We start from the raw sequence: 15429 nt of genomic DNA, 5'->3' as shown, positions 1-15429 counted from the left end.
TTTACTAGGTATACAGGATGGAATGGTGGAGCTTCAGTTAAACATTTGAATCAATATTAACTTTAATCCATGTTCTCTTCTAGAAATAAGTTGATGCTGAATTAAGAATTTAACAGCTTGAGGAAGCATCAAAACACACCCATGCTTATCTGAACTGGGAAATGTGTTTCTCTTTTCACTGTAGATAGGAACATCATTTCTGTTAAATCAAACTAGTAGGTTGAGAGAGTGTACTATTGAAGTCTAGCAGCAGTGTTTGTTACATGGAACCGGGCTAGTGTCAGTTTACTTCAAGATGCTTGAAATACAGATCTTTTGCTGTTGCTAGTGTAGATGTAGCTGATCTCTGCTAAAGCTCCAGAAACTTCAGGTTTATGAAGCTTGGATTTGTAAGACTCTAGATGTAGTTCAGTTAATTCCTTTTTCAGATTAGCACAGACTGAAACTCTGTGCCCTTCAGTAGCTGTAAGAGTAATCCTCAGTTGCTCTTTCCCCTCAGAAGGTGGTCTTTCTCTTGCTTCTGGTCAGATGGTATCTCTCCTCGTAAACTGTGATCTGGAGTGTCATTTCTGTTCCTTATTTAACTTTCTACATTAGTGAGAAAACTAAGCTTTGTAAGGGGTGGAAAGAACTTTTTCTTCTGCAGAGGTGGTGGTGGGGTTTGGGTAGTGTGCTTTTTTCTTTTTTTTTCAGTGAACTATGTAAGCATCAGCCCAGAACTGGTGACAGGTGGCATGTCTGTCAGTGCAAGTTTAAGGTGGAGGAAAGGGTGTTTTCCTCTTTTAACAGCAGCAGACTTCGTTACGTTAGCTCCAGTCCACTTCATTTGAATAGTATGTCTAACTTCAGTTAGCGTTTGATTTGTGGTGTCTGCAAACATCTTGGAAGCATGTTATAAAAAAAGTGTTTGCCTGTGTTGTGCCAAATTGAAGTCCATGTAATATGCTGTTCTATTTTTGGCAGTGAAGAAGTGGCTAGTTAGCAATTCCTTGAACAACACGTCTTAGGAAACTTGGCTTCCTGTACTCTGCAGGATCTGTAGTGAGCAGTATGATTCTATCAGTGTTTGATGTCTTTGTATTTATTTTTACTAAATTTGGAGGAACATGTTATCTTTGAGCCTGTTATTCCTTCCTACAATCATTTCACCCTTGCTTGCATTTTTAAGTGCTCTTATCCATGTTTAAATACTAAACATGTGATGAAACAAAAAACAAACCCTTAAATAACCATTTATTCTATTGCCCTGCATTATATCACAAATGAGAGGTGCTTAACTGAGGGTGCGAAAATGAGGGAGAGGTGTCACTGGGGAGCTGTCAGGCAGTTTGAGTAACGTAGTAAATGTCTCATGTAAGTTGTGGTGATGAAAGGCATTGCTGTAGCACCTGGAAAAAAGCTGGATTTGACCCTTCCCACTGTCAACTTTTTCTTGGAAGAAAAACGAAGGGGAGAATTAGAGACAGTTTGTGCTGCCCTACTGTGCCAAAACCATTTTGGCAGCTTTGGTCTGTGAATACCAGAAAGCTGGTGAGAGGGAAGTGATATATTGGGCATTTGAAGATGTGGTGAAGGGTGGAAAGCTCAGTTGTGCTTTTAAGACCAGCTGTGGTGGTGCAGATATTGCAACTATGGTACATTCAGAAGTAGTGGATATGATCCTTATTGTGAGAATATCAGAAGAAGAGGACTTTGTTTTCCCCTTAAAAGTGGAGGATTTCTTTGGTGTGTGCCTTAGAAAGCATGTAAAACTTTAGATGTGTCTTGTACTGATGTAAAAGTTAAACTTATATCTGTGTTTAATTCACTTGACCTTTACTGGGAGATGGGAATGTAGGTCCTGGAAATGTGAACTGAAGTTGCTTATTTTCCAACTGCAGCTTCAGAACATCTGAGGCTAATCTAATTTTCTTGTTTCTACATCATTCTTTGTGCTGATTCAATTAGTAATGCTGTCAAAAAGTGATTAATCTTGGAGCTTGCGTTCTCTGTGTACAGTTGTGTTCTGCTTGGGCAGCTCACTGTGAGGTCAGCTAACTCCAGCTGTGGGTGAGACGAGGCATTCCAAGTGTGTGACAGAGTCCTAGTCTTGAACGTCTTCTTACAGCCTTTCTAGGGTAGACTCATTACCCTTCAGTTCTTACAGCATTTCTAGGGTAGACTTGTTACCCTTCAGTTTGTTTACAAAATCTGCTTTTAAGTGGTAGATAATTCTCCTTAAAATGGAAATAATTTATGAAATTATAGGAGTGAAATATTTGCGACTCACGTATTATGACCATGAAGCTACAAATATGCTATAGGTACTTGGGAGTAGGATGAAAATGTTGATGTATCATTCATGTTACGTTATGAAGGATGGATGCTAGGGGAGATGCACAAGTTCTTTTCTTCATACAGCATGGAATTAGTGTACCATCTTGTATAAGATGATCATAAAGAATTTTAACTGCCTTTTTCTAGTAAATGTGTTCAATTATCTCTTTGTAGGTTTTTCATATATTTTTTTCTTCCACACAGCTTCCAAAACACAAATCTGTTGTGGTTACGTTAAATGATTCAGATGATAGTGAGTCTGATGGAGAGCCATCTAACTCAACAAACAGTGTATTTGGAGGACTAGAATCTATGATAAAAGAAGCAAGGAGAAACGTTGAGGTAAACTATCAATATTCAGTAGGTTTATTTTGTAATTATTTTGCTTTGTTTACAGAATTTAAACTTTTTGAATCAAGAAACAATTGGGTTACATCAGAAAAGTCCAAGAGTAGATTACTCCTATCTGAACCATCAAATTGTAATTAGCATAAGCTAACTAAAATCTTTTCTGATGAAGATAGCATCATACTGTTACAACTTGTTATATTTTGATTCCATTTTTTCAGTTCAGACTGAAAGCATGTTTAATTGTAGAATAAGCAGTTGGTTAAAAGTCTTATTAATTTTGAACAGCTTTAAGTTTGTGCTGAAAAACAGTTTTAATAGCTGTATTTTAAACTTGCATGAGAAGTATTGACTTTAACTTTTTTTTTCCAAAAGGCTTCAAGAATCAAAGCCCCTCCAAAATCAGAAAAAGAAAATGATCCAATGAGAACTCCAGAGGCTCTACCAGAAGATAAGAAGATAGAATACAGACTCCTAAAAGAAGAGATTGCTAGGTACAAATGGGTTTGATTGTTATTAAAGTAAAATGTACATTCTTTGTAGGTCTTTGGTAATGTGTTTTTGTGATTAGAAGAAAAATAAAGGTTTGAAGACCTTACTGTTACATGTAGTCTTTCCACCATCGGTTTTTGATAGGACAACTGTAGGAGTCTGAAGGAAATCATTAGATTCAAACTGACCTTCAGTAGATGTTCGGAGTTGTGGAAAGGTTTTTCTTTAAATTGAAAATCTTGCACTGCTGCTTTTTATTTTGAAGATTTTAGAACAATTAAGAATTAATGTTGAAGCTACTGAAAAATCTTTGCTTTTAATGTCTGTTTTAGTCGTGAGAAGCAACGTTTAGTTAAATCTGATCCACTGAAGAACAGTTCATCCCCTGCAAATTCTGATGGTGAAGTTGATGGAATTGGGCGAATAGCAGTAGCAACAAAACAAGTTACTGAAGCAGAAGCGAAGCTGAAGAGAAATAAGTGAGTCTCTTTCACTGTTGCCATTCTGTCACATGCCCTCCCTTGTTTGCTTAGAACGACGAAAGCTCTAAATATCTGTTTATTAATGTGTAGTCACTGAAGTACAGCAAGCATTTGTGTGTTTTTATTGTCTTGAATTGTCGAGCCTTGAATTCTGTTGCTGTACAGAAGGAACTGTGTTGAAGGGCAAGTGTGGTGTTTATATGGTTGTAAATAGTTTTGCTCACAGTGGCAGTTTTCAGCTGTTTTTACATTCAGTGACTAGAATTTTATTTGTTCTTAATAACTCTGAAATAGGGAAAAATTAGTATGTTTTTCTCTGCTCAGTGCAGTTGGAGGATAGCATGTTTTAACGAGATACGCTTGATATAAATAAATGAATTAGTATTTTCTGCAGATTAGGCATGCTGTGTGAAGCTTTTCCTGTACACCTTTTCTTTTAGTATGCCTCTTCCATGCTTCTCACCCTTGCTTTGCCATGGTAAATATCATAAGTACTTTGCATCCTACTTTCTTGCTTTCAGTGTCACTTAATGATGTGTGGACTGGTGAGGAAACTGACTTGTATTCACATCTATATTGAAACATGTTCATCCCCCTTCCTTTACTTAATTCCATCTCCTCTTCCTTTACTTCCATCCATCAAATTCTTTATCTTTGATTACTCTTACTGTTCTTTAAAGCTACATCTTGTAATTTCTTGAGGTGTTATGTGGCCTAGGAAGGAATTGGGTTGCTGCATAACACAAGGCAACAAAATGTGGTTTTTGGATGTCTAAATGTCAAAAAGAGTATTGAAGGTAGGCCACTTGCTTACCTTTCCCTGTTCAGCAATACAAATTAGATGAAAAGTTGGACACTGAATTACTTTATGTAATATCAATGCTTAATGTCTCACGGATGTTAAGACTATTTGGAGACACCTAGGTCTTTGCTAGAAGTGTCAATAAGCATCACTCTAAACACAACTTGGTTTCTAAATAGATCAATGATGTAATAATCATTATGTGTTTTATCTTTCTCTAGACTTCTGTTGATGAAGGATGAATCTGTCTTGAAACATTTGTTGCAACAAGAAGCCAAGAAAAGAGAGAATGTTCGAATTGCTGAAAATAAAATTAACAAACTGGCTGAACAGCTACAGGCAACAGAGAAGATCTTGAATGCTAATAAGATGTTTCTCAAGAAGCTTCAAGAACAAGTAAATTCTGAATTTGTTAATTGTAACTAGAAAACTTGGAGTAGGAAGCTTTATTGTTTGGAGACATTAGGCTTGCTTTGGAGGAATGATTAATTCATTCCCATGTGTTTTCGAACTGTATTTTATTATCTCATCATATCTGAAAACTTGCATATTGTTTTTTATTTCCAGATTCATAAAGTTCAACAACGAGTAACAGTCAAAAAAGCTCTGGCATTAAAATATGGGGAGGAACTTGCTCGAGCAAAAGCAGTAGCAAGTAAGGAAATTGGGAAACGAAAACTGGAACAAGAACATCTTGGAGTAAGTCTACTGTTAAACAGCGCTCTTAAACAATGTTGTTCTTGAAAAGCAGTAGCAATTTTGATTAGGAAACCTCTTTCAGATGAGATTTCAGGAAAAGAGGAGAACATTTCAAAAGCACTGGAGAAATCTTCCTTATTTGTTTCTTCTGTTTTTGAGAATTCAATAGAGAAAAAAGCATTTAAAAAAAAATCTGTTCATAGCCTGCATATATTTGCCAGAGGAATGTCATTAAGATACAGATTCTGTTATCTTTCTGTCTGTGAAGAAAAGAAATTGTTGTCTATAGACATTAATTATCTCATTAAACTATCTACCAAAGGCACTGAAATGGGATTTTTGTTACTTCACAAATTATGGAAGAACCAGGCCTATACGCTTGCAAATTTTTCTTGTTTTTTCTTTTCCTGTGGATATTTGTCTTGTAGTTCACCTTTTAAATATGCTCAGAACTTCTGTTCAAGTCTTACATATGATGTAGGGTAATCTGTATTGGAAAAATGTGCATATATGCCAGTTGATTTGTAGGAGACTTTTTGGTGGTTTTCCTGCTGTTTTTTGACGTTTTCTTGGCAAGAGTTTGGAAACATTTTTATAACTCTTGAGTTAAATAACTTGCCCATGTTTAATCTGCCTCCTGTCAATACATCAGTAAATGTGAAAATGAAATAAAGGGATTTTTTTCTTTTCAGCCAAGCAAAATGTTGAAATTGGAGAACTCCCCTGCATCAAGTCCAAAAAAGCATTCAGCAGAACTGATTGCACTAGAAAAAAAACGACTGCAGCAACTAGAGTATGAGTATGCTCTGAAGATTCAGAAATTGAAAGAAGCTCGTGCACTTCAAACCAAGGAACAATCTGATATTGCACCTCAGGCGGAAGAGGAAGCTGAATTTGCATTACCTCAGCCATCACTTCATGATCTTACGCAGGATAAATTGTCTTTGGACAGTGAAGAAAACTACTTTGATGATGAGGTGCTGTCTAATTCAAACCGGGAACGAAGGAGATCTTTCAGAGAATCTAGTTCTTACACTAAGCCAAATCTTAAACACATGGACACTCCAAAACAAGAACCTATAAACAAACTTTCTAAAAAGGCAGCAGAGGAGCCTGAGCTTTTCCTTGGGTTGAATATTGATGAACTGAAAAAACTTTATGCTAAAGCTGACAGTTTGAAAGAACTGTTAGTGAAAAGTACTGCCTTTGTAGCACCTAAGGAAGATCTCTTATGTGGTCAGGTAAACACTTTAAATATGAATGTGGCTTTTATTAGGTAATACTGCAATTGCTATATATCTTTTCATCTGTTTTCTAGGAAATTTCAGTGGATATGGATTTTGTTACGTCACAGAATAAACAAACCGAAGCAAAACCATTTCCGTTTGGGCCATATCGTAGTCCTCTTCTAGTATTTAAGTCCTACAGGTATGGAGACACTTAACAGCTGTTTAACTGCTGTATGTATGTGTTTTTAAAGAAGTGTATGCTGCTTTTCATTGATAACCCGCACACGTACAGAAAGGTGAATTGTGATGAGAAACTTGACTCTCTTGAAGCAGTTTTCTCTAGCTAGGGAACTTAATGATTGAAATTCTCCATGTAGGGGGAAATAGAATACTAAAACAGAATCTGTGTAGAAATACTGCTCCCTTCCCTTTCTCTCCATCTGTTTTCCACCTACCTCTTATACTTTAGGTCATTGCAGGTTTTGGTTGGTAGTAGGGTTTTGGAAATACTGAGATTTAGTACTAAAAGAACTGATTATTATTTTTTTGAGGATGTTTTCTTTAATCGCTGTTTTAGTTTGTATGATTGTCACAATAATTCATTATTTCATTTAGGTTTAGTCCGTATTTTCGAACCAAGGAAAAACTGTACCTCAGTTCAGTGACCTACAGCAATATGATTGAGCCAAAACAGTGTTTCTGCCGGTTTGATTTAACAGGCACGTGTAACGATGATGACTGTCAGTGGTGAGTTCTTTCATTTGATTCATAGAGATGTCTGATTTAAGACCAAAATAGGCAAGGTTTTCTTCAGAAGGTCTCCATTTATGATTTTAAGGGCAAGTTTTAGAAAAGAAAGTTACTTTTAAATATCCTATTGCAAATACCCGGTTAGCAGTAAAAATAATTTGAACTCTTGTATCTGAACCATGAATAAAAACAGCTTTTTAGATACAGGTTTTTATTATTAAAAAAAAAAAAAAAGCAGCATAGACTAATAGAGAATATATTACCTTTTGATTAAGTTGTAATTCAGAGCTCTTCTACGTAGAGCTTTGGCGTAACATTAGACCATCACGAATCTTCAGGTGGCGATGGATAGTGTTAATCATGTGAAAAATGTATCATGCTGCAAATGGACATAAAGTACATAGCAAATATTAAGTGATTATATAAGAAAATAGCATTGTAGTAGAGAAATTCTGGTTTTCTGGTAAAATACTCAGTTATTATGCTCCTTTGAAGCTTGGTGTTAAAACATATTAAAAATACTTTGTTAAACAGCATTACGCTGCGTGGTTTAAGAAATTGGCAGAAGAACAACTGGATACCTGTTAGCCATTTTGGTTTGAAAACTGGAAAAATACTATAGGAATGTACTTCAGCTCATTTCCCTTTTTGCAGTAAAAAAGCTTTTTTGGATCAACCCATAGCTATAATCATCAAATCATACTTCAGATCCTTTAAATGCAAAGTGGTATCTTAATTATTATAACTAACCTATTTGAACTGGAAAGTTTTAAACACTGTGCAAAGCCATTAGTGCAAAGCAAGTGTATAGAATCTTATTCTAATGAGCAAGGCTGTATTGAAATCATGAAGACTAGGATTAAGTTACTGATGTGGGCTTAAGTTCATAGAAGGCCCAGAGAAACATTTAAGGGAAATTTCAAAACAGACTGTATTATTAATCATGGTTATCATCTTCTTTTTACCTCACCCTTGTGTGTATTAGTAACAACTTTCTAGTTATGGACTTTATTAAATTCTTCCTGTGATAAACATTTTAATTGCTTTTTTGTTTATTTTAGGCAGCACATGAAAGATTGCACTCTTAGCCGAAAGCAGCTGTTTCAGGATATTCTGTCTTACAATTTAGAACTGATTGGCTGTTCAGAAAAAAGCACTGATGAGGAAATCAGCACTGCCACAGGTTTTTAAGAATTTTTTGTTTGCTTGTGTATTGACAGATTTATTTCTAAGATAGTAGTTTCCATTACAAGTTCTGGGAACAAGTACTTTTTATGTAATGCAGTGTGTAAAATACTTCTCTACTTGTTCAGTCTTCAGTAGTGGCTTACTGCAGTAGTGGTTTGTGGAATGTTTTACTCAAAAGATTGCTGTGGTTCAGTGGATGCGGGCAGAACTTGGGATGAAATCTTGCCCTCTCTTTTTCACATGCGTTAAATTAGCATACCTCTTGAAGCAGTTGTATTTCATTAATTAAGCATAGATTGTGTTAAATTGCTGGTAAGTTATCTATCCATTTGTTTACCTACGTAAGACATGAATGTTCTCATTTCAGAAAAATATGTTGAAAAACTTTTTGGAATAAACAGAGACCGTATGTCAGTAGATCAAATGGCTGTTCTTCTGGCCAGCAATGTCAATGAGAGTAAAGGTCATAGTAAGTAACTTTCTTGATAATTAAAATGTTTTTTTTCTTTTTTAATTACATTGATATTTTATGATTTTCTCAACCAAGAATACTCCCTTTTGATTGTCAAATTGTTTAGGTAAATTATACTTCTTGTAGATTAAAGAATAGAACTTGTTTTAAGGCCATAATATAACAGTTTTTTAAGTTCTATTAGTTTTTTACTTTTATTAGTTTTATTAGATTTTTTGTTTTTTTTCCATTTCAAAAATATGACTTAAGCAATCGAGAACCACATATATGAATAAGTACTCTTAACACTTGTACGTTTGTATTGCACTTGTAGAATGTCTTAATCTGAAATATTCAGTGGCAAAGGTATTTTATTATTGACTAGGAAAAAAGCTAAAAGATAATTTCTGCTTTGCTTGTTTACAGCACCTCCGTTTACAACATGGAAAGATAAAAGGAAATGGAGACCAAAGTACTGGAGAAAACCTCTGTTAGATAGCAGCAGTAGTGAGGAGGAACAGTCTGGACCTATTAAATATGGTAATTCAGAAGCAAGGCATCCATTAAAAAAGGATACTGGGGAGAGAATAACATAGCAGTCTCTTCCCAACACCAGATATTTAAAATGATTCTTGAAAAAAACCCATGTTTTCTTTGGCTCTTTTGGTTTCTTCCTATTTCCTGTATGCAGACATTCTTATGTTCCTTCATGTAAGGACACAAACAGTTTACCTTAATGTGTGGGACTTAAGAAAAAACGAAAAAAACACAATCCAAGAACAACAAACAAAAACACAGCAACAAAAAAAACCATCAACAAACTAGTATAAGGTGTGACTGGAAGCTTAGATGGGATTTCTACCTATCTTTTCACAAAAGGGAACATAGAGATTACTGGAATGTTAGAGCTTCACCAAAAGATATTGTTTTTTTTTTTTTTTTCCCAGAACTATAGAAAGTAGCAAACTTCATATGTTAGCTTAAATTTGTACAGTGTTGATCATAAGTGATGAGATCAGGAGGTAAAAAGCAAAGCTGTTCTTAAACACAATTTGAGACTTGGAAGCTTGCTTGAGCATCAGTAACATGAAATATGACGAATTATTGAAGTGGGAGCTTTGGGATTTCTTTGGCATTCTCTGTATTCATGAATAAATGTTTTTTGAGATAATCCTTTATTTGACATAGATGTCCATTTCTTAATGACACTTAGTTGGTGTCTTTTGGCCAAAGAAACAGTCCTTATTGCTATTTACTTCTTGTCTTCACATGTTAAATATAACCAATTTTCTATGTGTTACACAGTTTTAAATTTTTAAGGTGCTGAAGTAACCATATTTTGCTCTTGACTGTGGCTACACCTAGTATACATAAATGTCACTCCTAGTATGAACTGTACAGTGATGAGTCACTTCTGTTTTGAAAAGAGATTTTTTTTCATTTGCAGCCCACCCTACAGAACACAAGAAAAGAATTCCAGCTCTTGATACTGTTGTGACTCCAGATGATATCCGATATTTCACAAGTGAGACTGATGACATTTCCAACCTGGAGGCAAGCGTCCAAGAAAACCCCTGCAATGTACAGCTTTGGATTAAACTTGCATATAAATACTTGAACCAAAATGAAGGGTAAGTCTGCCTTTCACATTTCAGTTTTACCCATGCAACTGTAATCAAGCTTCTTCTCTGATGTTAAGGAACATTTCAATGAAGATACTAATAATTCATTACTTAAAAACAGATTTAAAAAAAAAAAAGAGCAGAGCTGCTCTTCAAGTAATGCTTCCTATTTTATTATGTTGGCACATCATGTCAGAGGCAGATGGTGCTGATACAGAGCAAAGGTGTGTCATTAAATTTTTCCGTGTGGAAAAAATGGCACCCATTGATGCTTGCTAAACATGTTCATGGAGACTAAACAGTGGATGTGATCACAGTGAGGTGATGGGTGATGCATTTCAGCAGTGGTAACCATGAGAGTGGGTCACCTGAAACAAGTAGGATAGGAATGGGATGGCCTGTGTACAAAGAGAATGTTATCAGTCTGAAGAGAACAAGCTTTCTAAATCATGACCATAGTAAGAAAAAGACCAAAAAAAAAAAAAAAGGAGAAAACATAATGGAAGATAATGTAACCCATAGTAAGTCTGTTTTTTAAGTACTGTCGTTTCAATTTTTACAGCTCATCGTCAGAGTGTTTGGATTCTACTCTAAATGTTTTGGCTCGAGCTCTCGAGAACAACAAAGAAAATCCTGAGATTTGGTGTCATTACCTCAGACTCTTCTCAAAAAGAGGAACAAAGGAGGAGATACAGGAAATGTGTGAAACAGCAGTGGAATATGCTGCATCCTATCAGATCTGGTGGACAGTGAGTAAAAAATTTCAAATGTATGCATTTCCTACTGTAGAAATTGTGTATGTTAAATAGGGAAGTGAAAAAGGAAATATTTGTCTTAAGCCAGTAGAATGACTTTCTGAAAGTTCTGCAGTGTTCACAATGAAGTAATTCAAAGTTCTGTTGGCAGAATGTTTGTAGAAATAGTCACTCTTTCCTCAGGAAAATCAGTCATTTAAAATCAAGATGTTTAATTTGCTGGGTTGTTTTTTTTTTTTAACATAAGTTTGCAAAGTTTAAATGTCCACAAGGACATTAGAAGTTGATCATTAATATTTTAAGTGTTTTCTGAGGTTTTGGTATGTGGGGAGGTGGAACAATTGTAAAATACATTATTCAAAGTATGTTATTCATGTTTTAAACGTTAACCTTGAAGCTCTGCAGGTGTTTTTTTTTTTTTTAATGTAAATTATTTTTCTCTAGTTCTTGAATTTGGAGAGTTCCTTTGATGGAAAAGACTATGTATGTGGGAGGATACTGCAGTTCCTAATGGAAGTGACCGAGGGAGAGGAAAATCCCAATCTCTTATCATTTCAGCTTCTAGAGACTCTTCTGTACAGAGTTCACTTAAGCTTGTTTACAGGAAGATATCAGAATGCTCTTCTGCTGCTGCAGGTAACTTCCAAGTTACCACCCTAGGATTTATCTTTGTACATTGATCTTTCTAATGTATGTGACTCTGTTAGTATCAACTTTAGAAGAGCTGTTGCATCTTATATTTGTTAGAGGAAGTCTCCTAGGGACTTATCTTTTAAAATGCAATATAATTGCAAATTTTCATATACATTTATTTTCTTTGTTGCATGTTTTCTGTTGCATTGGGTTGCTAATAGCCTAGGGTGTGCGCTGTGTTTCCTGATACTTCTAGGGAATTGCTTTTGTTTCTAATTTCTGGTTAGCAGTAGAGAGCTTCTTTAGGGACCTGTGAATTGTGTCTCGCCTCAGGTATTCAGATATTTCTTGTTGCTACAGAAATGATCAAATCAGTTTTTTTGGAAGGATGTAGTGTCATGTTGTTATTTTGCATTTTTGCCCCTGCTTCAAAAATTGGGGACTGTAATCTCAGGTATTGGAGATCCTGTGAACTGTAAAGTTTTATCTCAGGCTTTTATTATTACTGTAGAGAGAATTCAGGTTGCTGTTGCTGACCTGTAGCCCACAAGCTGGGGAGGAAAGTGAGAATCAGTCCTGAAAGTTGGAGTTGTGGTAATTTCAACTGCGAGGTTTTCATTCCTGCCAGCAGGGGGCATTTATTGCTCGCTATATCTTAAAACATTTTTCTTGGTTGTTTTAAGGCTGTAAATGCTTTTTTCTAGTTCAGTTTTAAATAGAAAATAATAATGCTGCGTTGACTTACTCCAACAGCTATTCTGAAGGCAGTAGTACTGATAGTTCGGTTTGTGTTGTGCTGAAATGGAAGTCTAGAGTACTTGAGGAGAGAACATGGATTGGTTTCTCTTACCTTTACTCAAAGTATTACACCAAAGCACTTTTTTGTAGGTGTTCACCTGTAATGTGTCACTGAAAAAAGACTATAGCGAGGAGGGATTATTTAACCTTTTTTAATAAGAGAAAAATTCTAGGTGAAAACACTGCTTGATATTGAGTGGTAATACTCCTCTTTAGAAACTTGAAAGAAAATCTTCTAAAATATTTTGAAGAGTAGATAAGCGAAATGTTGAAACTTCAGTTTTCACCTCTTACTCAAGAAGTACTTTGCAGAATTTTGCCTAAATTTTCAAGTACTTTTATTTTTCCAGAAAAAAAGGTTGGCATATCTCTAGGCATGACATTCTGTTCTGTTTCAGGAGCAGCTGTGTTTAGATTTTGTCTCATTGCTTGCTCTAATGATTTTATTTGAGATCTCGCAGTATAACTGGACTGTTTCAGTTTTGCATGTGATTGGTTAAAAAAGTGTATTGGAAATATTAGTGAGAAGCAGAAAACTGCTTGAAAATGCATTGGGAGATGCAATGTTTCAAAATCTTTCTTTGTTCCATTTGCAAAAGAAATATCTCCATCAGTTTCTCGAAAACAATTAGTAGAAGTTATGTAGTTGTGTATTTCTTGAATACAGTCATACGTTCACTAAGCCAAATTTAATCTTGATTGGGCATGAATTATTTCCTGTTCTCCATAGGAAATATTTGGAACATTAGAACTTTTCCTGTTTCCTTTCCTCATTCTTATATCTGAAAGATTTTATGGTTAAAACATACGATGTATTTCTTCTAACCTTTACAGAACGCTTTAAAATCAGCAAACGAAAAGATAATATCAGAACGCCTTACTTTAAGTGACCGTTGCTTGGCTTGGCTGTCTTACATACATTTAATCGAATTCAACATTCTCCCAGTCAAGTTCTATGATCCAGCTAACGTTGGTCCCTCAAGGATAATGAACAAAGAGCCATTTCTAATACCGTGGCAAACAGTTCAAGATGTGAAGACTGATCCTGATACACTGTTAGCTATGTTTGAAGGTAAGATTAAGGAGGTAAACTACTCAATACATTACTCACTTGTTACAGATGAAAAAATATTATACAACTTCTGAAATTTCATTGGTGGTGTGATATTGCTGCTATGTTAAACCACTGGGATTAAATGTAGTGCGTATTTCATCTTGATTTGCACGGAAGAATAAGGAAACTCCATGGTTTAGATACTTAATACATGCACTTTTTCATCAGTGGTTGAAAGTTGTAGCTTTTCTTCTCTGAACTATGATATTCTATAAGGATAGGGAACAGTAGCTTGTGACAGCCAAGCTTCTTTGTGTAGACTTAGAAAAGCCAGGCTTCTCTGCTCATTACCTCTCTATCTCCCCCCCATCCCTAGTGGGGTATATCAGTTGGAAAGCTATTTTAGTGGAAGATTAGTACGCTTCCTTAGAAGATGCAGAGCAAAACCTCTGTTTGTCTTCATTTGGAGTTTATTTAAACAGAGTAATTTTTTAAAAGATGTCTAATGAGGATACTAGAAGAAATTGAATGGATATGGGCACTGCCAGAGGGAGACTTTATACTCGTGCTGCTTGAATGTCAGTGCTTAGCGTGCTAGCTTCACTAATACTGAACTGCTGTGGTGTATAAGTATGCTGCAGATGATAATATGGTGTGCAAGTAAATATTCAAGCATTATCTTCGTAGATACAAGTCCTGAGTGGAGGTAGTCTAGCCATGATAGATAAACCTGTTATTTAGTATTGGAATTTAGTAACTTTGTTTTTCTCAATGTAAAAAGAATTTGGCCATATTAGTTCTTACCTCAATAGAACTGATTTCAGCAGCTGTACTGGAGTTACTGCTATGTAGTTTTAAGTAGGTGATGATATACTGTCAGCTTGAATAGTTCACTGGTAGGATGTTTCCTATTCTATTTGAGTTTTTTTGTTGTTGTCTTTAAATGAATGAGGGATGAAACTCCTGAAAGAGTTTTTTTTCATTCTTCATTGTGATATGTTAATGAAAAAAACAAACTTTCCCAACAGTAGTCATCTTCCTGTTTTTAGTAACACATGAGAGTATCACTCTCAGAAGTTCCCATGCTTTTGTATTTTTGTGATTAAGGGATAATTTTGGGGATGTTAAAGCTTTAAGTAATGTTTGACATTACTTGAGGTCTCAGGTCTTAATTGTAATATTCTTGTTTTGAAGATGCAGTCAAAACATGTACTGATGAAAACCTTGAGGCTGACAAAAGAATAGCTGTATGCTTTCCTCTCTATAGGAACATGATAGCTTTGTTGAAGCTTCTTGAGAGGTAAGATGCTTTCTGACACTTCCAGTTAGGAGTGCTTAACTTTACTTTTTTAAAAAACTTAACCTTTACCTTTCATCTTAGGTGGGAGTCTGCAGTAGAACTTTGTAGATCTTTATTGGAGCTCTGCCCTAACAACTGTCTGCTTTTGGAGAGTTTGGCCACCTTATATTTGCAGATGGAGCAGAGTGAAAGTGCCTATGGAGTGTGGATTGGAGCATTTGAGAAGAATACCCAGAATGCAGAAATTTTTTATCAGTTGTGTAAATTCCTTACATCACAGGTAATATCCCATCCCAAAACTGTTTCTGTTGGTCTGCTGGCTTTATAAAAGTTTTGGGGGTTGAATGTCATTTCATACACTTAATCAAACTGATTAATCTTCATTATATTTTTGTAATGTCTTGTTCTTTTTTTTATGAATTTAGTATAGAGCTGCCAAGATTAGTGACAAGATTTAATGTAACCAAAGGAATTGTATGCATGGAGAAACTTATTCCTCAAACTATTTGG

At 35.3% G+C, this 15429-nt stretch overlaps 1 protein-coding gene across 3 annotated transcripts in view; it reads left to right on the top strand.

The window, feature by feature from the left end:
- The window catches only part of ZFC3H1 (zinc finger C3H1-type containing), a 37763-nt gene that overhangs the window by 14435 nt on the left and 7899 nt on the right, over window positions 1-15429 (top strand). For all 3 annotated transcript variants that reach the window (XM_416097.8, XM_015282977.4, XM_040669655.1), the window contains exons 10-26: window positions 2521-2658; window positions 3040-3158; window positions 3489-3635; window positions 4662-4836; window positions 5008-5139; window positions 5832-6380; window positions 6458-6567; window positions 6984-7115; window positions 8180-8301; window positions 8674-8775; window positions 9184-9297; window positions 10205-10388; window positions 10942-11128; window positions 11579-11770; window positions 13400-13637; window positions 14814-14919; window positions 15001-15199. In XM_416097.8, coding sequence (XP_416097.4) covers window positions 2521-2658; window positions 3040-3158; window positions 3489-3635; window positions 4662-4836; window positions 5008-5139; window positions 5832-6380; window positions 6458-6567; window positions 6984-7115; window positions 8180-8301; window positions 8674-8775; window positions 9184-9297; window positions 10205-10388; window positions 10942-11128; window positions 11579-11770; window positions 13400-13637; window positions 14814-14919; window positions 15001-15199 — 2946 coding nt within the window. The remainder of the gene's footprint in view (window positions 1-2520; window positions 2659-3039; window positions 3159-3488; window positions 3636-4661; window positions 4837-5007; window positions 5140-5831; window positions 6381-6457; window positions 6568-6983; window positions 7116-8179; window positions 8302-8673; window positions 8776-9183; window positions 9298-10204; window positions 10389-10941; window positions 11129-11578; window positions 11771-13399; window positions 13638-14813; window positions 14920-15000; window positions 15200-15429) is intronic.

The sequence above is a fragment of the Gallus gallus genome, chromosome 1, assembly GCF_016699485.2.
Source record: "Gallus gallus isolate bGalGal1 chromosome 1, bGalGal1.mat.broiler.GRCg7b, whole genome shotgun sequence".
Lineage (NCBI taxonomy): Eukaryota > Metazoa > Chordata > Aves > Galliformes > Phasianidae > Gallus > Gallus gallus.
Note: the sequence above shows the minus strand (reverse complement) of the source record. Positions and strands in the feature narration are given on the sequence as shown.